The sequence below is a fragment of the Herpailurus yagouaroundi genome, unplaced genomic scaffold (assembly GCF_014898765.1).
Source record: "Herpailurus yagouaroundi ecotype Mexico unplaced genomic scaffold, PumYag 215, whole genome shotgun sequence".
NCBI lineage: Eukaryota > Metazoa > Chordata > Mammalia > Carnivora > Felidae > Herpailurus > Herpailurus yagouaroundi.
In genome coordinates this window covers 4,508,310-4,531,551 of record NW_024412446.1, presented here as the reverse complement: position 1 = coordinate 4,531,551, position 23,242 = coordinate 4,508,310, and the positions used below count along the sequence as shown (strand labels likewise).

At 38.2% G+C, this 23,242-nt stretch overlaps 1 protein-coding gene across 8 annotated transcripts in view; it reads left to right on the top strand.

Annotated features, from left to right (window-relative positions):
* RHOT1 (ras homolog family member T1) overlaps positions 1 to 23,242 on the top strand; it is a 78,054-nt gene that overhangs the window by 47,184 nt on the left and 7,628 nt on the right. For 4 of the 8 annotated variants that reach the window (XM_040455258.1, XM_040455256.1, XM_040455259.1 and 1 more), the window contains exons 9-20: positions 2,720 to 2,818; positions 3,349 to 3,457; positions 4,212 to 4,332; positions 6,518 to 6,602; positions 6,972 to 7,117; positions 8,528 to 8,628; positions 10,673 to 10,803; positions 11,523 to 11,606; positions 13,171 to 13,290; positions 15,503 to 15,705; positions 16,697 to 16,792; positions 18,454 to 18,576. In XM_040455258.1, coding sequence (XP_040311192.1) covers positions 2,720 to 2,818; positions 3,349 to 3,457; positions 4,212 to 4,332; positions 6,518 to 6,602; positions 6,972 to 7,117; positions 8,528 to 8,628; positions 10,673 to 10,803; positions 11,523 to 11,606; positions 13,171 to 13,290; positions 15,503 to 15,705; positions 16,697 to 16,792; positions 18,454 to 18,576 — 1,418 coding nt within the window. Of the gene's footprint in view, positions 1 to 2,719; positions 2,819 to 3,348; positions 3,458 to 4,211; positions 4,333 to 6,517; positions 6,603 to 6,971; positions 7,118 to 8,527; positions 8,629 to 10,672; positions 10,804 to 11,522; positions 11,607 to 13,170; positions 13,291 to 15,502; positions 15,706 to 16,696; positions 16,793 to 18,453; positions 18,577 to 20,012; positions 20,124 to 23,242 lie in introns of all 8 variants that reach the window. The other 4 variants (XR_005784647.1, XM_040455257.1, XM_040455261.1 and 1 more) reach the window with 4 other exon arrangements.

The following is a 23,242-nucleotide window of genomic DNA, read 5'->3' as shown; positions in this document are numbered from 1 at the left end:
CTGTCAGCACAGAACTCAACACGGGGCTCGAACCCACGGACTGTGAGATCGTGATCTGACCTGAAGTCGGATGCTCAACCAACTGAGCCACCCAAGTGCCCCGTTTCCTATTTTTAAAAGAATTTCTTTTCTGCATTTGAGTTTGATAGCATGATCAAAACTCATCATTACTGTTTGTTCTGGATAGCATGATTGCAGTTAATAAGTACACATTTCCTCACCTTGCCATCTTCATTTCTCAGATTCAGACTGTCCATAAGAGATCTCCTTCCGGGTTAACACAACGTTTAGAGATCTTCCTGAAAGTTCCATTTTCTCAAAATTGTTGACAGCGCTTATCTTACAGCAATTATACAAATTAGAAGCCTGTGGGCCTTATTTTTTAAATAGTAAAGTATTTGTTCTATCCATTATAAATCCTAAAACAAAATTAAGGAAGTTGTCAAAATATGTCTCTAGCATCATTACTTATAAAAGTTTTACAGAGTCACAAAAGGCAAGATTTCTATTTTAAATGTAATTCTGGTAAGAAGTTAATAAAAGCCTTTATGCTTCTAACCAGTGCTGTTTTGCCACCTCTTTGTGAATAAGTACACTTAATTCCCAACTTTGATACACACACACACACACACACACACACACACACACACACACGTGACCAAAACTTTAGTCCCATTCTTCTACCAGAAGATTGGTCAAAAATCAGAAATTGGTTATACCTCAGTAAAGTTGGGGGAAAAATCAGAAGTTGGGAAGGAAAGCCCTTATAAGTGACTTCATATTCTTTCTTTTTATTTTTTATTAAAAAATTTTTTTTAATGTTTATTTTACTTTTGAGTGAGAGAGACAGAGTGCGAGCAGGAGAGGGGCAGAGGAAGAGGGAGACACAGAATCTGAAGCAGGCTCCATGCTCTGAGCTGTCAGCAAAGAGCCCAATGTGGGGCTCGAACCCATGAACCAGGAGATCATGACCTGACCCGAAGTCAGACGCTTAACCGACTGAGCCACCCAGGCACCCCGAAATTCTTTTTTTTAATTATTAGTATTTATTTATTTATTTATTTATTTATTTATTTATTTATTCTGAGAGAGAGAGAGAGAGACAGCAGGGGAGAAGCAGAAAGAGAGATGGAGAGAATCCCAAGTGGGCTCCATGCTGTCAGTGCAGAGTCAGATGTGGGGCTCCATCCCATGAACCGTGACATCATGACCCAAGCCGAAACCAAGAGTCAGATGCTTATCTGACTGAGCCACCCAGGCACCCCAGTCAATTCAAAGTCTTTATGAAACAAAGGAGGGCATAAATAAATATTTCTTTTCTATATGACTGGAAAAATAAATCTCTCTAAAGATGAACTTCTTTTTTGCTTATCCTTGGAGAATTTGTGGTCATGAGGGGCAGAATTTGACCACTGTGTATATTGGTCTAAGTAAATAGTGCCTCATTTACTTAAAAAAGTTTTGAGTATAAAAGTTAATGGTTTAGGGGCACCTGGGTGACTCAGTCGGTTGAATGTCCGACTTCGGCTCAGGTCATGATCTTGCAGTCCGTGAGTTCGAGCCCTGCGTCGGGCTCTGTGCTGACAGCTCGGAGCCTGGAGCCTGTTTCGGATTCTGTGTCTCCCTCTCTCTCTGCCCCTCCCCCACTCACACTGTCTCCCTCTGTCTCAAAAATAAATAAACATTAAAGAAAAAAATTTTTTAATAAAATAAAAAATAAAAGTTAATGGTTTTGCTTCAGTTCATTTTTCATGTTGTATTTGATGTTATATGTTTGATAGTGAAAACAATCAGAACTATTCTTTTTTTTTTTTTTTTAACATTTATTTATTTTTGAGACAGAGAGAGAGCATGAACAGGGGAGGGGCAGAGAGAGGGAGACACAGAATCTGAAACAGGCTCCAGGCTCTGAGCGGTCAGCCCAGAGCCCGACGCAGGGCTCGAACTCACGGACCACGAGATCGTGACCTGAATTGAAGTTGGGCGCTTAACCGACTGAGTCACCCAGGCGCCCCAGTCAGAACTATTCTTAACATTGCTTATGAAATTCATATTTTGAAATCCCAACTATTTTTTATTTCATTTAATTTTTTAAATTTTATTTATTTATTTTGACAGAGAAAGAGAACTAGAGGGGCAGGGAGAGGGGGACAGAGGATCCAAAGCTGGTTCTGTGCTGATAGCAGAGAGCTGGATATGGGGCTCAAACTCACAAACTGAGATTTTCACCTGAGCTAAAGTGAGATGCTACTGAATGAACCACCCAGGTGCCCCCCAGCTATTTTTTTGTTTGTCTGTTTATTTTGAGAGAGAGGGAGAAAGAGAGTCTCAAGCAGGCTCAGTGCTGTCAGCGTGGAGCTTGATGCAGGGCTTGAACCTGTGAAATGCGAGATCATGCAAGATCACGTAAGCCAAAATCAGGAGCCGAACACTGTGCCTCTGAAATCCCAACTATTTTTTTTTTTTTCAACGTTTATTTATTTTTGGGACAGAGAGAGACAGAGCATGAACAGGGGAGGGGCAGAGAGAGAGGGAGACACAGAATCGGAAACAGGCTCCAGGCTCTGAGCCATCAGCCCAGAGCCCGACGCGGGGCTCAAACTCCCGGACCGCGAGATCGTGACCTGGCTGAAGTCGGACGCTTAACCGACTGCGCCACCGAGGCGCCCCCCCAACTATTTTAATTAACATAATTGTTTCTTTTCTCAATGACGTTTAGATGAAACCAGCCTGTATAAAAGCCCTCACCCGTATATTTAAAATATCTGATCAAGATAATGATGGCACTCTCAATGATGCTGAACTCAACTTCTTTCAGGTAGCCCTATTCTTCAGGCATTTGTCTATCTTGGGGTGGGGGTGGGGGGTTGATGAGAAAAGCTATAAAAAAACTTACTGGTTTCAGTAATGTTATGTTGATAAACGTGTCTCTTTCACGTAAAACTCTTTCACATCAAGCTATTTCAGTCTTTACCTGAGGTATAAAGCTCTCCTATGCATAGGAATTGAGGGGACTCCTTGACATTGTCATTTCATGGTATACAGTGGGTGTATTAAAGATGATGTGAAATCTGAACTCTGAATTATTTTTTTTTCTTTCTTGGTTTGTATAACATGGGTACACGGAAAACTCTGTATAAGAAACACAGTGGAAAGCGTATGGAAGGTTTCTTTCCTTCTGTGTATGATAGGTTTTAAATAAATAAGGCAAGGTGGAGATTGTCCTAATTTAGAATTTGTTTCTTTTGGTTACAACTGATTTAATGTTGTTTGGTAGATTAACATTTTATATGGTTTGTGGTTTTAATGCTATTTTGTTTTTAAATTCATTTTTATGTTTTTTGCTAGAGAATTTGTTTCAACACTCCATTAGCTCCCCAAGCTCTGGAAGATGTCAAGAATGTAGTCCGAAAACACATAAGTGACGGTGTGGCTGATAGTGGATTGACATTGAAAGGTGGGTGAATGGTATTTTTCCCCCTTTTAACCTTTTCAAACTTTGGCAGAAGGTGAAGGTCTTTATAGCATTATGTATACTTTAAGGAAATGTTAGTATTTACTGATATGCCCGAAATCTAACTTGGATACTCAGAAGAGACAGGCCATTGGTGGGGATAATCATCCTTACTGTCAGCATAAATTAGAGGTGGGGGAATTGCTTGGTTCTTAGGAATGCGGAGGTCCATCTGATGGACAGAGATTTCTGGGACAAACAAATTTATCTTAAAATTCTTACTACTTAAAGGCATCTTTTAGATAGAAATTATTTTTAGGGAAGACATTTTGTCTACCAGTCATATTTACTGAGTAGAAAATGTTCCTTGTGGAATGTATTCTGGAGCCTCAGTGAAATAAACAAAATTGAAAACCATAGTTTTCCATTACAGAAATAAGTTCAAAGAGCAATAAAATGACTTCCGTTTATTTTTATCATATAACTGTGAATGTCGATGTATTCCTTAGGATTCATTTTTGGCTCTTTTATCCATTGGCATCTCTTGTTGACATGGATGTATGTGAAATGATTCTGAAATCTGTTGTGTTTCATTCAGAGACTTGCAAACTGCATTTTGCTTTGACCTTCCATATGCAAAGCTTTATGCATGTGTTCATGGATCTGACTCTTGCCGTTATGAGTTACGTGCTTTTCTCCCATGTGACTTTGTACTGTTGTTCACATCAGCTGTACTTACTAATTCATTTTATTTCAGGTTTTCTTTTTTTACACACACTTTTTATCCAGAGAGGGAGACACGAAACTACTTGGACTGTGCTTCGACGATTTGGTTATGATGATGATCTGGATTTGACACCTGAATATTTATTCCCCTTGTATGTACCTTTGGCCTTCTAATTAATTTTGCTTGCCAAGTATTTTAAGTTTTATTTAGTGCACAGTTTAGGTAGGCTTTGAGCTACTCAGGACTAATTTAGATTTATAGAGAGGTTTACAGCAGGGTTTGTCAACCTTGGCACTATTGACATGTTGGACTAGACAGTTCTTTGTTATAGAGTCTGCCCTGTGCATTATAGAATATTTAGCACATCCATAGTTGCCAGTAACACCTCCTCCCCCAGTTGTGACAACTGAAAATGTCTGTTGTCTCTAGAAATTACCAAATGTTCCTTCAGGAGTGAAATCACCCCCACTTGAGAGCCCCTGATTTATAGCATGGCATAAACTTTTCCTCTTCTTCTCATGGAGAATATAAGTATCTTTTTTTTTATTCATCTTACTATGGAAGGAGATCATAGGTGCTGGACAAACTTGCATTTGGAGTCAAGAGGTCAGAGTCTATTAGTTCACTTCTTTTCATTGGTCCTTCTTCTAAGTTTTATGGCCTATTCTTAGCTCAGGGTAAAAAAAGTATTTTTCCTAAATAACCAGCCTGTTTGTAGTTATATTCCTGTAGATAATGCTATGTGTAAGTTGCGTTTGTTAAAAAACAGACCAGTGTCACCTAAAACAGGAGACTGCCTTACCATTGGTTGCCTTTCCTGTGCCCTAGGGAGGTGGGCTTTTCAGGGAAGTGATGTCCTAAGATGTAGCCTTTTGGGTCTTTAGCCTTTCTCTCTCTCTTTTTTTTTTTCCCCCTATGGCACATTGTCTTCATATTGTCCCTTTTTATTTTAGCAAAGCACCCCTCGCTCTCTATGTAAGGATTCACAAAGATTCTTGTTTTTTTCATTTCTCATCAAGAAAGCAAAGTTCTTTCAAGCTGGATTCCTGGTCCATTAGGTCTAAGTTGGAACTTCTCTTGTCAAAGTTAGTAAATCTTGGCTCAAGTAATTTCCCAGATTTTTCAATAAAAATATATTGAATGAATGAATTTGTCCCGGGATCTTTTGTCAAGTTTTCTGTGCCATTAACATGGGTAGATAAATTTTACAGGAGATTGCTTACTGCTTTCTTAAGCTTGACAGTAAGAAAATGCCATTGCTAATGGCTTTGTGGTTCACACTAATATCTTCTCAATTTCTTTAGGCTCTTTGCCTTTCGTTTTCTGTAGAATAGCCCTGTAAAGCCACCACTTGAATCTTTCTAGCCTTCTTACTAAACTGTCTCCTTCTGTCCTTCATACTGCTGCTAGATTAATAGATTTATAAATACACATTTGCCCATGTCACTTCTCTTTGAGCCAGGATAAAGCTCAAGCTTCTTAACATGTTATACAAGGTCATTCATGATCTGCTGTGCTCATGCTCACTCCCTGCCTTCATTCTAGAAGTAAACACTAAGCTATTTTTAGTTCCCCAATCATCTGTTGTTTCGTACTCCAGGCTTTTGCCCAGGTAGTCTCACTTTCTGCCTCTCTCTCCCTTACTCTACTTACTAGCTTTTATCCTTCAAATCACCATTCAGGTGATGATGTCTCCCAACACAGCTGTCACCTTCCCATACCCGGGCCAGAGATGTCCCCTCTTGTGTGGGCTCCCCTAGCATCCTTGGCTTACCCATATCCACCACTCACCTCATTCTGTTGCAACAGTGAGGTTGTCTGTGATCTGTCTCCCACTTGAATGTGGGTTCCGTAGAGGTAGGGAGCCTGTTGTGTTTTTGTGTCCCTAGTACCTAGCTCAGTGCATTTGATTGAACTGAACTTCAGATGTTTAAAGGTCAAATCAGGCAGAAATAATTACCTCCTCACATCATTTTTAACTCATTACAATGTTGACATAAGCAACAGTTATGACTTAAAATTTGTTTATGGGAAGAACAAACCCGTTACAGTGTAATCAGTGTTACTTGTAAAATTTTTATTTCAACCTGCCCTTCAGAAATTTGAGAAAACTTTGTGTTAGCTCAGAGTGAACATGATCATGGCTCTTCTGAGGATTGCCATCCCACTCCGTTGACTTACCCTGGGAAAGTCTAAATAAATGGCTTCAACAAAGATACTTTATAAATGTGATCATCCCACAAAAAGACTTGTTGCAGTTTTATATTCATTCCTTAAGTTAAATTGTAATGTTTGGTTAATGATCTATTTCACTCTTAAAATTTTTTTATTTACAGGCTAAAAATACCTCCTGATTGTACTACTGAATTAAATCATCACGCATATTTGTTTCTCCAAAGCACCTTTGACAAGCATGATTTGGTAAGCTTCTTAGCTGCAGTTTTCCATGATTTGTAATAAAATACTTTTCTGTAAATGATTTAACTCTGTTTCCTTAGCTAGGGGATGCTCATGTCACATAGCCAAGAATTGCTCAAACTTGTTAAGTTAGACTAACAAAAATACTTTCTTTTATTTATTTACTTTTATTATTTTCTCAAGATGAAAAAGTCTAGATTCTAATAGACTCTTGTATAGGTTTTCTTATGTACATGAGAGGAATTTTCTTGATAAAATGTAAAATTCCATTTGTTTTTAGAAGCACAGCTTCATTAGACTGGGGGTTCTTATGTTTGGGAATTATTCTCTTACATATCTAAACATTTTGTATACTTCCTTATGTATCTTCAGGATAGAGACTGTGCTCTGTCACCTGATGAGCTTAAAGATTTGTTTAAAGTTTTCCCTTACATACCGTGGGGGCCAGATGTGAATAACACAGTTTGTACAAATGAAAGAGGCTGGATAACCTACCAGGGATTTCTTTCCCAGTGGACGTGAGTACAGAGCTCACCTGTCTCCTCTAGAGTTACAGCTTGTTTAAAATTATGATGCATCACATTCATCATTTTGTAAATTTGTCAGGTCTTACGAAATGCTTCAGTCATAACTGTAAGCAGGATTTATAGTGCTGATGCAGTGTCTAAGATGAACTTTAGACGTTCTGTCAATTTATCAGGAAGGGATGTGTTTGCTTTTGGTTGATGTACAGGGAAGCAGTAATAAGTCTTACATCAAAATTGAACTAGATTGTCATACTTTTTTGATTAAGGGAACTGGAAATCTCATTGCTGTTACACAATTCTTACACTTCCAGAATATGGGGAGAGCATATTTTACTTGACAGTGAAGACTTAATTTTGAGGGTTTTTTGGTTGGTTGTTTTTAATTTTCTTAATTTTTTTAAGTGTTTATTTATTGTGAGAGAGTGCCCATGTGCATGCAAGTTGGGAAGGGGCAGAGAGGGAGGGAGAGAGAGAATCCTAAGCAGGCTCTGTACTCTCAGTGCAGAGCCCAAGTCAAAGCTCAGTCCCACGAACCATGAGACCATGACCTAATCTGAACTCGAAAGCTGCATGCTCAACCAGTTGAGCCACCCAGGCGCCCCTTTGTTGTTTGTTTTAACGCACTTTTTTTTTTTTTTAAACATTTATTCATTTTTGAGAGAGAGCATGAGCTGGAAGGGGCAGAGAGAGAGGGAGACACAGAATCCAAAACAGGCTCCAGGCTCTGAGCTGTCAGCACAGGGCCCGATGCGGGGCTCGAACTCACGGACTGTGAGATCATGACCTGAGCTGAAGTCGGACGCTTAACCGACTGAGCCACCCAGGTGCCCCTTGACGCACTTTTTAATGAGGGTTTATCTACAGTCTGTTTACAGTGTGGTTGACATTGTATGTAGGGTACTAAGGACATCCTCTGGTCATGCATGATGACATTATTACTTTAACCTTGGTGAGACTAAGTTTCTCAACACCAGGACCTATTCTTTTCTCACATCACAAAAAGGGCTAATTTCAAGTTATTTTTGCACCCTTTGCAAACCTCTTCGGATTTAATTATCAAATCCTCAACCAGCCAGTATTTGCAATATGCTGTGTAACTTGGGAAGCAGATAATGTAAAATATCCTTGCCCTAGATTTTACCAGCGTCTCACTGCTCATCTGTGTGTAGATACAGGAATCCCATTCTACCCCTGCCAATCTTGCGTTCCCTCCCTCTCTTCTCTGCCTTGAGAATGTCAGTGTAGGGAAACACTGTGGTTGGGCACATGGGAAATTAAAGGAGTCTGACAAAAATTATCTGGGTCTGGTGATAAGATATTTAAGCTGTTGGGTTTTGTTTTTTTTTTTCTGTAAATGTTCATTTAGGAATTTTTCTGATCTTCACCTCTTCCCTTTCCTAGGCTCACGACCTATTTAGACGTCCAGCGCTGCCTGGAGTATTTGGGCTATCTAGGCTATTCAATATTGACCGAGCAAGAGTCCCAAGCTTCAGCCATTACAGGTGCGTATTTGAATACTACTCACTCCATGCTTAGAAACGTTATTTACTATTCCGGTTTCATGTGTGAAAAGAGTGAAAATAAACTCATCTTCGTTAGTCTTCCCTGTCTGCACTCTGTTTGTTCTCCCTGCCATTTGGTAATTTGAGTCGAGAGTCTAGATTTTATTGTTTATCAAAAAAGAAAGGGTAGAGGTTTTACTTCTAGTTTCCCCCTGAGGATACTCCACTGAGGAAAATCAGGGAGGGCTGTGGGCATTAAGTGTATTGTAATGTGCCAGTTTATCTTGTGTTTTAATTTTCTGTAGACATTAAAAACTGTACCTATTAACACGTAATCCTGATATTGAACTAATTGTGTAACTTGTGGTTTTGTAACCAGTTTCTACATTAGTAAATCTTTCACAGACTTTGTAATTCTTGCTAAGCAGTGTGCTCCACTTAAAGAATACCATAGGAACAGATATAACAAGTTAGGGAACTGATTGTTTTGAGATTTTCTTCTTTCTTTTTCTTTTTTTAAGTTTATATATTTTGAGAGAGAGAGAGCATGAGCAGGGAGGGGCAGAGAGAAAGGGAGACAGGGAGAATCCCAGGCAGGCTCCACGTGGCTAGTTCACCCCTCAAGATTTTCTTATTTCCTAATTGGTGGGGGGAAATGCCGTATCTTACAGGAGGAAGTTCCAGCACAAGAAGACAACCAATCTTAAATCAACAGAGCAGGTACCCTTTAAAGTAGTTAACTGGGGGGTGCCTGGGTGGCTCAGTCGGTTAAGTGTCTGACTTCAGCTCAGGTCATGATCTCACAGTCTGTGAGTTCGAGCTCCATGTCAGTCTCTGTGCTGACAGCTCAGAGCCTGGAGCCTGCTTCGGATTCTGTGTCTCCCTCTCTCTCTGCCCCTCCCTTGCTCGCGCTCTGTCTCTCTCTGTCTCAAAAATAAATAAAAACATTAAAAAAAAATAGTTAACCAGGAGCCCCTGGGTGGCTTAGTCAGTTAAGTGTCAGACTCTTGATTTAGGCTCAAGTCATAATCCCAATGGTTTGTGAGTTCGAGCCCCACATCCGGTTCTGCGTTGACAGTACGGAGCCTCCTTGGGATTCTCTCTCTCCCCCTTACTGTCTGCCCCTCTCCCACCTGTGTTCTCTCTCTCTCTCTCTCTCTCTCTCTCTCTCTCAAAATAAATAAACTTAAAAAAAAAAAAAGTAGTTAACCAGTTAAATGTTATTTAATTCAGCACCAAAGAGCAAGGAGCTAATGCTAGCTAGCATGAGGTTCTTTCACTTAACAAAATATTGGGGACATGTTTCTGTATTAATATGTATACTTCTATAAATCTTTAATGTTATATAATGCACCAAAATATGGATGTTGTAATAGTTATTTAACTAGCCCCTAATTGGAGTGTGTGTGTGGGAGTGAGTGTTGTATCATTTTCAGTTTGGGGCTACTCTAAATAATGCCTCTGGTGAGCTTTGTTAGAGTTGAACTTTTGAGTACAGCTTAAGGAAGTCTCTTTGCCTCTGGAAGAGATTCACAGTTGCTCTGCCGTTGGAGCATTGCTAGCTGGCCTACCTCTTTTACACATTTATACTGGGAAGGCCACTTAAGCCCAGAGTGCATATCCTTTCCTGTTTATAGATTCAAAAGAGTGCAGATTGGAGAAAGCATCTCTTAATTTGTCATTTGTTATGACAGTCATTTATCATAGAAAAAAAACAGATGGGCTATAACGTTGGCTGTATTCACTGTAATTTTCCTTTGTTTTTTTGGATATCATTTTCCTTATGAACATGTACTACTTATTTTATGATGAAATAAATATCACTTTAGAGCCAACTTTCAGAAATGCATCTTTTCCACTAAGTGAAGCCCTTCTGTATTATATTTAGTGCTTTATTTCCCATACAGCTTGACTGTTGCACAGTATGTTTATTAATCATACACTTCATAAAAATGATAGATAGCAATACCATATTTTGCAGAATGTGAAATGGGGGCTTAGTGAGTCTAAGTGGTACATAATTAGTTTTTTTTTTTCTTTTCAGTAACAAGAGATAAAAAGATAGACCTTCAGAAAAAACAAACTCAAAGAAATGTGTTCAGATGTAATGTAATTGGGATGAAAAACTGTGGGAAGAGTGGAGTTCTTCAGGCTCTTCTTGGAAGAAACTTAATGGTGAGAGTTCTCAGAAAATAGAGCTTTATCCAACAAATTTTTATCCTCACAAGCTTACGTAATTTTTTCATAGCCATTAACTTTTTTAGATGATTGCTACAGATCAGTCCGTAACTTGTATGTATTAGTAAAGTGCAATCTAAGGGTAACAGTAATCCTGTTGAACTGGCTTTATCTTGGTTTCATTGCTGTTAGTTATCCTTTGTTCTTGTTTTTGTTTTCCTAAGCAGTGTTTAGGTGGGGGGTTAAATAAATAGAATACATCTGTGAAAGCACCTAACACAGTGCTTGGCCTGAAGTGAATGGACCGTAAATACATCAAATTGAATACTGTATCTAATTCTGGCTACTGCCCTGCGTACGGAGATGGATGTATTTCCACACGAGTTTCATGGCGGACCAAATTACAGTGTAAGGAGAATTGCTAGCAGGTGGCTCTGCAGTGCACTTGGCAGTGGTGTAGTTTACTTCCTTTTCAGCTCCTGCTTTTACTTTGTGCAGAACAAAGGCATCTTCTGAACCAAGAACTAACACCTTAAGACCTAAGAACTAAGAAACATAAAATCAACGTCCCCTCTGTATGGATAAATAATACATAGCTTAGGGAGGAACGCCCTTTTATTTGTAACACACTCACAGGTACATGCAGAGTGTGTGTTGGTGAAAACTAGATACTGTAATTGCTTCCTGTAAATATTGAGATTTCTGGTTGTTTTCAGAGACAGAAGAAAATTCGTGATGATCATAAATCCTACTATGCAATTAACACTGTTTATGTCTACGGACAAGAGAAATACTTGTTGGTAAGAAATTCTCTGCCACGTAAAGATTACTAATTATTAGGTGTATTTTTATATGACTTTGAAAACATAATTGGATTTAATTTAGTGGCTGTTTTTAGAACTTTTGTGATTTTTTTTTTCTTTCACTTGGTTTATTCATTGGAATTAATTTTAATTCCCTTGATGTGTGTGGTGATTACATGGGTGTAGATATAAGTAAAAATCTATTTGTGTGCTAAATTGTGTATTATACACAATAGAAAGTAAAACCAACAACAAAAAATAATTTCTTTCCTCTTCCACTTTTATTTAAAAAAATGTTTCTTCCTCTACTGTTGACTAGAAATCAATATGAAAACTTACTGCGGGTGCTTTTGGTAGTTTATCTATACTCTGAATCGAGTTTTATCTATTTAGCAGGGAGGAGTATAGTTACCAAATGTGTTAGTCCAAAAAAACGGATGAAAGAAGTATATGACTGAAAAGATACTATGAAATACAGTAGTAAAAGATTATATGTTCTTCTTGGATCCAGTCATATTTTGGTTGGAGCCCTGGTCCACCATTGATTAGCTGGGTGACCTCAGGCAAGTGGCTTTTTCTCTCTGAGCCTGAGTTTCTTACTAAGTTAGCTAATATGAGGAGCTCCTAACAAATAATAGATACCAGAAAGAGTTCATTTGCTTTCTTTTTCTTTTTGGAAATTATTTATTCTGCCAGACAGATGATCACATTGAATTTTATATAGTTTTTCCTCTTTATGATAAAAGTTCTTTGTCAGTTTCTTATTAAACCTGGTTTATCTCTCATTCTTCTCCTATAAGTTTAGTTCTACTCATTGGGTACTCTGTAGCTGGCTGTTAATTTTCCTGTTTTTATTCTTCTATTGTTCTTTGCAAATTGATATCTTTCATGTCTCTGAATACCCATGCTATAGTAGTGTTTTATTTGGAATATATTGAATTGCTTCTGACCCTGTGTCTCCCCTTTCGTCTCATCAAAGATACACTCTTATATAACTCAATAGTACTGAATTTTACTCTAGTTAGATCATTGTCATATTATAGGTGGGATATTTCTTTAGAGGTTTTATAATAAACATTGAGAGTAGGCAGTGAAGTCAAACAAAATGACCTTAAAGAGTCTTTTACTCTGCTTTTGTTTTTGCTTTTTTTTTTTTTTAATTGGTGAGGAGAAAAGGTGGTCTGTAGTCTGTTCGAAAGAGAAGAGACTTGGAATCACATCTGAGCTCAAAGTTTGGTCTGATAACTTGGTAGATGTGTTATATTGGGCAGTTGACTTAATCTCTATAGCTTGTCTAATCTGTATAGAGAATGTGTGTAAAGGGCCTTCCTGGCACACATTGGTCACTAGCTAAATGTGCACTTCCGTAAAACCTTAATTACCATTTTCAGTCCACAAAATCAGAAGCCACTTATTTATCTACACTTCCCACCTCTAAAAATAGCCTGAAAAGTTATGCTTACCTAGTACTTTCTTATTTGGAAGTCAAGCAGTAATAACACATGACTTGAAGTAAACATTGTTATGATATTAATGTTTATTGTCTTTCTCTTTTTACAAGTTGCATGATATCTCAGAATCGGAATTTCTAACTGAGGCTGAGATCATTTGTGATGTTGTGTGCCTGGTGTATGACGTCAGTAACCCCAAATCCTTTGAATACTGTGCTAGGATTTTTAAGGTTTGTTGTTCTTTTGGTCGATAATGTAGTTTAACTTTATATGGAGTTAAATGGAATTGTAATGTGATGTTTTTCTAACCAGGGAGATGCAAGAAAATCACTTGCGGGGCTTTTAAAAATACGTATATTTGTGTCCTATCCCTACAGGTTCTGGTTTCATTTTGAGGTGGTACAGTCTGAGACACATGTATTATAAAATTTTTTTTCCACATGTGCCTCTGATGGGCATTCCTACTTAAGAACCTCTGCATTAGGGGTGCCTGGTTGGCTCAGTCGGTTGGGCGTCCGACTTCGGCGCAGGTCACGATCTCACGGCTTGTGAGTTTGGGCCCCGCGTCGGACTCTGTGCCGACAGCTCAGAGCCTGGAGCCTGCTTCAGATTCTGTGTTTCCCTCTCTCTCTGCCCCTCACCCACTCATGCTCTGTCTCTCTGTCTCTTTCAAGTATAAATAAAACATTTGAGAAAAAAAAAAAAAAGAACCTTTGCATTAATGGAAGGTCTTCTTGGCTGTTAGGAATATGCAAGGAGGGATGCCTGGCTGGCTAAGTCGATAGAGCATGCAACTCTTGATCTCAGTGTTGTGAGTTTGAGCCCCATGTTGAGTGTAGAGATTACTTAAAAATGAAATCTTAAAAAAAAAAAAAAAAGAAATGCACATGGGTTTTATATATATATATTTATATATATATATTTTATATATATATATATTTATATATATATAAATATATATATATTAAATATATATATATATATAGTGAGTTATACCAATAGTAATAATAGAGCAAGGGGAATAACCAGAGGCTTGAAAAGTCCTCAGTCACTTTGAGATTATCACAAAGATGCAATAGGAGTAAAAAATATATGTATAAAGGAATTTATTCTAGCATTGTTTTTAATAAAAAAAAGAAAACTAGAGGGGCGCCTGGGTGGCTCAGTGGGTTAAGCTTCTGATTTCGGCTCAGGTCATGATCTCACGTTTCGTGAGTTTGAGCCCTGTGTAGGGCTCTGTGCTGACAGCTCAGAGCCTGGAGCCTGGAGCCTGCTTCGGATTCTGTGTCTCCCTCTCTCTCTGTTCCTCCCCTACTCGCAATCTGTCTCTCTGTGTCTCTCTCAAAAATAAGTAAACATTACAAAAACAAACCAGTGGGGCATCTGGGTGGTTCAGTCGGTTGAGTGTCTGACTTCAGCTCAGGTCATTATCTCACGGTTCATGAGTTCGAGCCCTGTGTTGGGACTCTGTGCTGACAGCTCAGAGCCTGGAGCCTGCTTCGGATTCTGTGTCTCCCCTTCTCTCTGCCCCTCCCATGCTCATGCTCTGTCTCTCCCTGTCTCTCAGTAATAAATAAATGTTAAACATTTTTTTTTAAAAAAACCTAGAAATAATCCAGATGTCTAACAATAAAGGGTGGTTTACCAAATTAAGATAAAATAACAGAGCAGAATATTAAGCAGCTATTGAAAATAATGATTTTGAATTCTGAAAACATGGAAGAGTCGGTGTTATATATATTTTTAATTGCTTTTTTTTTTTTTTTTTAGTGTTTTTACTTATTTTTGAGAGAGAGGGACAGAGTGTGAGCTCGGGAGGGGCAGAGAGAGAGAGGCAGACATAGTATCCAAAGCAGGTTCCAGACTCTAAGCTGTCAACACAGAGCCCAACCTGGGGCTCTAACTCAACGAACCACGAGATCATGACCTGAGCGGAAGTCAGATGCTTAACCTTAAGACTGAGCCACCAGGCACCCCTCAGTGTTGTGTTTTTAAATGACTATGTCCAACATAACTTGCAGCTACAGAAAAGTTTATAAATGCATGTGCTTAAGGACTAGCAGTACATAAAAAATGAAAATAGTGAAAAAATAATCAAACTGTGAAGCAGAAATGTATAAAATGAAAATAGTGTGCTTTAGGATAGAGGAATTTAGATGGATTTCTCATTTCAAAATATCGTATCTTTTTCATAAAATATATATTTTTTCAAATTGTAGTGAATCTGAAGAATCGTTATAGGTTTGTATTATTACCAGTGTTAAGAGAATTGCCCCTGGTCTTATTACGAGACTGCTCTAGAACACTGCCAATCATTGCCTCTTAGTTTACTTTCTCTTTGAAGCTGTGCTTTGCCTAGGCAGAGATAATTTTTAGTACACATTTAATTCAATTTAGTGATTTTTTAAATTTGTCATCAGCCTTTGATTTTTTATTCCATAGCAACACTTCATGGACAGCAGAATACCTTGCTTAATCGTAGCTGCAAAGTCAGACCTGCATGAAGTTAAACAAGACTATAGTATTTCACCTGCTGATTTCTGCAGGAAACACAAAATGCCTCCACCACAAGCCTTCACTTGCAATACTGCTGATGCACCCAGTAAAGATATCTTCGTTAAATTGACAACAATGGCCATGTACCCGTAAGTACTTGCTCTGCCATCATTTTCATGTTGCATGGTTCATAATAACATCGCATGCCATTATTAGCCATGAAGGCAAAACTTTTGTCGCATAGAAGTTGTTCAGCAACAGAAAGAGACTTTGTTCTGAGAAGGTACAAATTTGAATAAATGCGAGTTTGGTTTGGGTGCCATAATAAAATTACATAAACAGTGCTTCTGACAGTATTTGTATATTTTTAAGCAGGCTGTAACTATCTTAATAGGATAGTACAATAAAACTCAGCCCCAATCCCAGCATTAAAAAAATAAAGTCTTAACTGCATTAAAATGGGGTTGGCATCATGTTGCTTTATGCTTTTAGGACATTTCCATATGAACATTTCCATATGAATTTATATTAAATTATAGATATGTTTGAGTTCAGACTATAATGTCTTTTTTAAGTGCTGTAAAAAGTAGTTGTGATTGGAATTCCTGCTATATAAATGTTTTACATTAAGTGTTAATGAGCCATGAATTTTATGTACATTTATTGTATATCTATACATGCATATGCATAAGCACATAACTGTGGACATCTTCATAGCTTACTAACTGCCTTAGAAGTGCATGGTTCTTAATGGCATTCTCCTCAAGTACTGTGTGTGTATAATTCTGTTGTGTAACAAGATAGTTTTTCAGGCAGTGCGTTTCTCAGGACATTAGCTTAATCTGTTTATTATTAATTTAGTCTCTAAATAATTTTCTTATGAAAACTAGGATATAAAATAGAGTAATAATCAAACATGGCTATAAACTGAAGTCTTGCAGAAGGTGTTAATCTGTGCAGATTTTTCAAGTCAGCGTCAACTTAACTGCTATTCTGTTAACTAATACGTTTTTAAAAAGGCAGCAAACCCTTGAAATTCTATTTGTATTGGAAGACAAGTCATTCCTATTACTATAAGATAAACAAAGCCTTATTTATGTTTTACCTTTGCTTTAAAACTCTCGTGTATGTTATCTACAGAGAGGATCATTACAGAGACAGACTCTCCCGAGACACGGGCAACCCTGATAGGATAGAGAATTTGAGAAAAATCTGGGTCTTTCTAAAAACTGCTTTGTAAGTTACTTTTTCTTTATGGCTTCTGTGGGATTTTGTTGACATTTTCTTGTAGATGACCAGATCTCCTTTCTTGCCAGAATTAACATTAATAATTATCCAGAAACGCACTGCTTGGTCCGGCTTATTGCCTAACTGTATATTACAGTGGTGTTTTTTATATTTTGTTTTGTTTTACTATGTAAATGCGCTATATTAATCTTGTAGATAGCTGTGACCGTGTTTTCAGAGCTGCATCTTTAAAACATTTTCCTGCAATTTGTGTGCGTGTGTATGTGTGTGTATATGATAAATGTACATACAGGGACACTTGCGTAGATGGTGACTCCCAAACTACTTCTCATGAAGCATCTCCCTGTTGCTAAGCATACTTTGCATCTCTCCTTTTTGGTGGGTGGAGCCTGTGTATGTTGAAGAGTCAAATTATAAAATAACAGACGGATTCCAGTATGACAGCTGGCAGCAACTTAGTAGCTTTGAGATGTTCGTCATTGCAAGTCAGGTTTTTGAAAGGAATGTCTTGAGTCTGTAAGAGTTTTTTTAAAAAAAATTAATTCTTGTTTTTCTTCATGTTGGGAATTAGGCATTGTTGGGATGCTGCTAATCTCCACAACCATGCCACCGTGCCATGTGGTCTCATCAGATCTCACAAGCTCAGCCAAGTCAGATTGGGCCAGTCCTTTGACTGAGAAGCCTTTAAAAAAAAATGTTCAGGTGTTACAGGAAGTGATGGCATTGATTCATCAGGTGGCACTCTTCTGAGCAGGTTCTGCGCCAGTGCCTCTTCAGGGTGGTGTGATGGCTTTGTGTGTCTGAGTGCTCTGACCACCGAGCGGTCATTGAAGACCCCCTACTTTGGTGGTTAGGACGGAGGTGAAATAGGTTGCCCCATGTGCCTGTACCAACTAGTATCACTCCACTCAACCAGAAAGGAGCCAGAAAGTCTCCCTAAATTTCATCTCTAAAATCAATCGGACCCATTGTTGATTTTTACAACCTGAACCCGGAGTTTCATACTGTCATACTCAGCTGCTGTGTTTTAGTAGCAGATGAAATCAACCCTATATTTTGTTCAAGTGGAAATTTATGAAGCACTTTGGTTTCCTTTGGGAGCCAAGGTGCTTGATGAATTAAAGACGATGTTGTTCATATCTCCTCAGGGTTGAATATACTCGTCTTTTGACTCTTTTGTGTATTTGTCGCTCTTCTCCTTCCTGGTTTTCAGGCATGTGTGTATGCTGAGGGAGGAGGAGGAGAAGGGAATGGTTATTTAAATGCTAGCAAACTGTGTCTTTTCGGTGGGTGCTATGGCTTACTCGGTTTTTCTTTTTATTAATTTACATGAGGGTGCCATCTATTGCTGTGCATATTTATTCCACTAAAACTCTTGTAATAATAATTCCATCCCCCCTCCAAAAAAAGCCAAAAGTGTTAGCTGATTTTCCTTAGATTTTCTCTAGGGAGGGAGGAGGGAGCTATTGCTGTTTATTATATTTTTGGTAAACGTGGAATTCTGCACAACTTTAGCATGCCCCACACTGTCCTTTTCCTTAGTGTTGCTTATGCCTAAATCTTTTTTTTTTTTTTAAGTTGGCACACCCTGACTTGTGCCATATTTGTAAGTAAGAACTCAACTCCTGTCCTTCTGTGTGTTTTCGCAGCCATGCCCGGTTACGCTGTATGTGCACCTGCAACAGGTGTACATTTTGCATCTGTCAGAACTTCCTCAACTCAGACTTGCTGCAATCTGTAAAGAACAAAATCTTCACTGCAGTTCTTAACAGGTTCTTAACTTTATTTACTGGGTACCAGGCATTCTGTTAAAATACAAAAGAAAAAAAGTTGATAACTATTTATTATACATCTACTCACTACAAAGACAACAAGCCGACTGATGCCCAACTAACTTCCACTAAAATACTTACTGTGGTGACAGTGTTTTTAGGGGACTTACACGATTTTGAATTTCTTTTTCATGAAGGAAGTTAAAGTATTTTTCATATTAGAGGATAATATGTATAGGGAGATTACAATCTTTTGGTTGAGAGTTGTAGAATTAGATTAGGATTTTTGTGGTAAGGAGCAGACCCGTTGTTCCCAAATGTTATGCATGTTACGCTCAACTAATATAACTTAATTAAAACCATAGTAATGAAAACAGTATCTTGGGTTTAAAAAAAAAATTCTCTAGTATAAGTACTGGAATGTTTATTTGAAAGAGCATGGCTTCTGGAAATGAGGATAATAGCCAACTTTAAGGATTCAAAGGAATATCATGGGAAAGAAAAAAGGATCGGTAGAACTAGTTTTTGAGGTCTTTATAATTGAGCCCAAAACATGAAGTATGCCTAGAAAGTAATGTGCTTTTTCAAAAGGAAAGAAAAACAAAAATATAAGATACGGACATTCCTTTAGAGTGATGAACTTGGAAGGTATATTCTTATTCTGGTTATGCTTCCATTGTTCAGATTGACATTTTGTGAACACTTAAGAGCCTGTGTACTTTGTATCTACTGTAAAGTTTTGTGTCTGAAGATGAATGAGTGTTCTGAAATTGACATTCAGCTGTTATCAGGAGCTGGGCTTGATTAAGACAGATGATGAAGCTAAACAGATTTTGGTTAGAAATGGGTCCATTCTTTGGTTTAGCACTGGACTCTCAACAAAGGCTAGGCTCTGATGGTACCGAATGAGTAGGATAGGTTGTGTCCACTAGCAAAAATAGTAGATGTGCCTATGAAACAATGAGACTGTATTTTATGTGAGTCAGAAACTGATCTTGAAGGCATTCTAAAAAGAGTTTCGATGATATTTTGAGCACTAGCAGCTCTGGAATAAGAATGCAGCCATCTCAGGTGACTGCTGTTGAAGGGACCGCCACACTAATTCGGTGGTAAAGTTCTGCCTCTGTCCTTCGAATGGCTTCTTGTAAAGTAATGACACAGATGCTCTCATGGAGACTGAGAAAATACAAGGCTAGTTCAAACCAAACAACATTCAGGAGCTCCGGTGTTAGAAATGGTAGAGTTGGAAGAGATTCCAGAATTCATCTGGCCTAACCTCCCATTAGAATGCCTTCCTGAAAGCCTTCCCATGGAGAGTACTGCTTATCTGCTGGTGGCTTTCCTCATTGGAGAGGGTTTTTGCTTTTGCTTTTGCCTTTGCTTTTTAACTTTATTTTTTAACTAAAATGATTTCCCTATAACTTTCTCTCCTTTAGTTTTAGTTCTGCCCTTTAGAACAACATACGACTATTCTCCCTCTTCAACATAACAATCCTTCAGACATTTGAAGACGGCCATCATGTCTCCCCTAATTTTCTCTTCTCCAGGTAGAACATCCCCATTTCTTTCAGCCTTTTCTTAAATTAGATGGTTTAGTGACCTCGTCAGTCCTGGTTGTTCTCATCTGAAAGCCCTTTAGGTTTCCAGAGTTCCTCTTAAAAGAGGTGCCACCGAGGATGGAGAGCAGTGCCTCAGGTGTGACGGGGCAAGTCCAGAACAGTGGGCAGGCCTGTTCCACAGTTAAGACAGCACCTGCCCGCTGCATGAGTTAACTTTTTTAGCAGCCCCATCCCATTGTTGATGCATATTAATCTTGGGGTTAATGGAAATCAGATTTTTTAAATATGAAGTACTGTTAAGGCAGTGTCCCCTCCTCTCTAATTGTGTACTTGACATTTTTAGTTGACTCTCTGAATCTAAACACAGATACGTATGTATCTCTATTAAATGTCATATTCTTCTTTTTGATCCATTTGTTCTAGCTCAGTCATTTCAAACATTATTTTTGTCATTTGTCCCATTATATATCTCTCTCGGCATTGTGTTATTTGCAAATTCGGTAGATATGTCTTATCTTTCAAGTTACTGATAAAAAATAATGTTGAATACCCGGAGCTTGGAGAGAGAGAGAGAGAGGGCGCCGAAGCCAGCAAGCCCAAAAGTATTCCACTGGAGAACTCTTTTGCCAGTGACACGGATTTAAAATTCTTGGGGAAAGACTGTTCTGTAAATTAAAAATATTTTATTATCCAGTCTACATTTTCTCTTATTATCTTACAAGAGATTTCACGGAGGGCTTTTTTGGAGTCAATATGTAACTTCCACCACATGCCTCTGACCTACCAGTGTAGTCATTTTACCTGAATAGGAAGTGACATCTATTTAGTGTCTTATTCTTGTTGAACCCGCCTTAGCTCCTAATAATTGCTAATCACAAACCATCTATTTTATTTATTCTGGAAGATCTTGAGTGTCCATAATTGCAGATTGATACATTGTCCGCACCTTTAGTGACAATTTTATTGTTGGGTTGATTTAGTCAGTTTCCAGATGAAATAGGTTGGGTGTATATTAATTAATGGATGAGCTTGTTTATAGTAAATTACTCTGTACAATGATCTTTGAAGAGAAATCAGTACATTTTGTCCTATCTACTTACAAACTAGAAGTAACTTAATGGTAATGTCAGCATACATCACTGACAACTAGTAACCAAGAATGGAATAAATGAAAAAGATAAAGAGGAAAACCAGTGTACCTTTCAGAGAACTCCTTCCTGGTTCCTGGAATTTTATGGAAGTGCAGTGGACATTTAGGGCTTCTGAACTGAAGTTTCTCCTAGTTTACAAAAGGGTGTAGGTAAGGTAGGTGGGGGTAGAGGCCCAAAACTTAAGTGCCTAAGGGTCTGGACAGGCAATGTGAACGAACGAAGGTGACCAAGTAAAAGAAGTAAGAGCCGCGGGGACTGTGACAGGCCCTGGCGAAAAGAGGCAGCCACAACCCGGGCCGTTTGTTGTTGTCCGGGCTGGGTGTGCCAGGTCTTCTGATTCTGTGAGACCCTAGAAATCAGGGTTTTTATGTGAAATTTCCTGCTGGTCAAATAATGGCAATTAAATTTGAATCTTGGAAAGTACTAATCAGAACAAAGCGTGCTTACAGGCCACCAGCTTGCAACGTCAGTCTTAAGCTGTGGCCAGGCAAGAAAAAGAAAAACGTACACCTGAGGAATGAAAATGTCTCTTTCCCTCCCCCCTCACCACATCCTATTCCTTTTTCACCAAGAATCTGAACACGTGATGGGGTCACCTCCTTTCTCTCCCATCTCTCAGGTCGTGGCAACCTTTGGTGGTTGGTCACAATTGGTTCATCGTGCTAGATCTGTCTTAAAGTTCTAAAAGCAGAAGGAGGATTGACTAATTGGGTAAAAGTCATCTAAGAGTTTTTCACTGTAGTTCAGGAGGAGTGTCACTCAACACTGAGCCTTAAGTCTTTGGTTTCAGAGATCTGCCACATCTCGTGTTTGGTTTAGAACTGTAAGAGAGTAGTTTTGAAATTTTTCTTCAAGCAACAAGTTTCATGAAATGTTCATTAAACTCTGGTACATACGTGTCGGTCTCAAATTAATGCCTTGTCTTAGTGTGCTTGTAAACATGTTGCTTGCTGAAACAAGTCACTTCTAGAAACAGTCCATGTTTGAGGCCACATTCTGCCTTCACCTGCCCCTGTCCCTGTGATTTATTCAAGTACTTAAATACCTGCTTTAGACAGAATCCTCTGCGAGCTGGGGCAAAATATAAAGATGAAGATAGGGACCTGCCTTTAAGTAAATATTATGTTATTAAAATTTTTTCCTTAAAGTTTGGTTATGTTTTCAGTAACCTTAGCCCCTCATACCATAAAAGGAAGTGCTGTGTAACCTCATCATGAGAGGCTTTATTAAGCCTAACCATTTATATTCAGGCTCTTCCCACAGATTCATTTCTGAAATTATCCATTTTTTCCCTAGCTGTCTTTGGCCAGTAAATATTGTCTCCCCTTTTTTTGAGCTTATTTACTGACACTGCATTATTTTAAGTAGAAAGTAGTAAGAATTTTTTTTTCTTTTTAACGTAATCGAATATATATATATATATATTTTCAAGATGTGAGAAAAGTGTTAAACAAACTATGTGTCTGATATATAACTTTGTTCTTTGATAACTATGGTCTCACCCTTCTGACCTGGATAGGTTTATGTTTTTCTTTAGAAGAATTTCTGAATAACGGGATTATTTGCATTTAAATACATTTGGAAGACGACTAACGTGTGGTCAGATGATTTTAATCATGAAAGCAGTGCTTTCATTTCAAATATTGGTACTGGGATAAATATACCTTCTGATTATATTTTAATTTTTAAAGACCTTTTTAACCTGAAAGTGTTAAAATGAGTATGTAGGAGTGAGCTGGATTGTTGGTTTGAACTACCCAGGATTTTAGTTATTACGTATTTATTATTCTGACTTCAGAAGACTCCTACTTTGCATGAGGATGCTACTATACTGTAGTGTGCTGTGAACTTTAATTTGTCCTTTCCTTTAGGTGTTCAATTTGTCTGTCTGTGTCACTTAGTCATTTTTTGAACTTCTCTCAGTCCCTGTCCCAGCTAGAATTCTGAATGTAATCC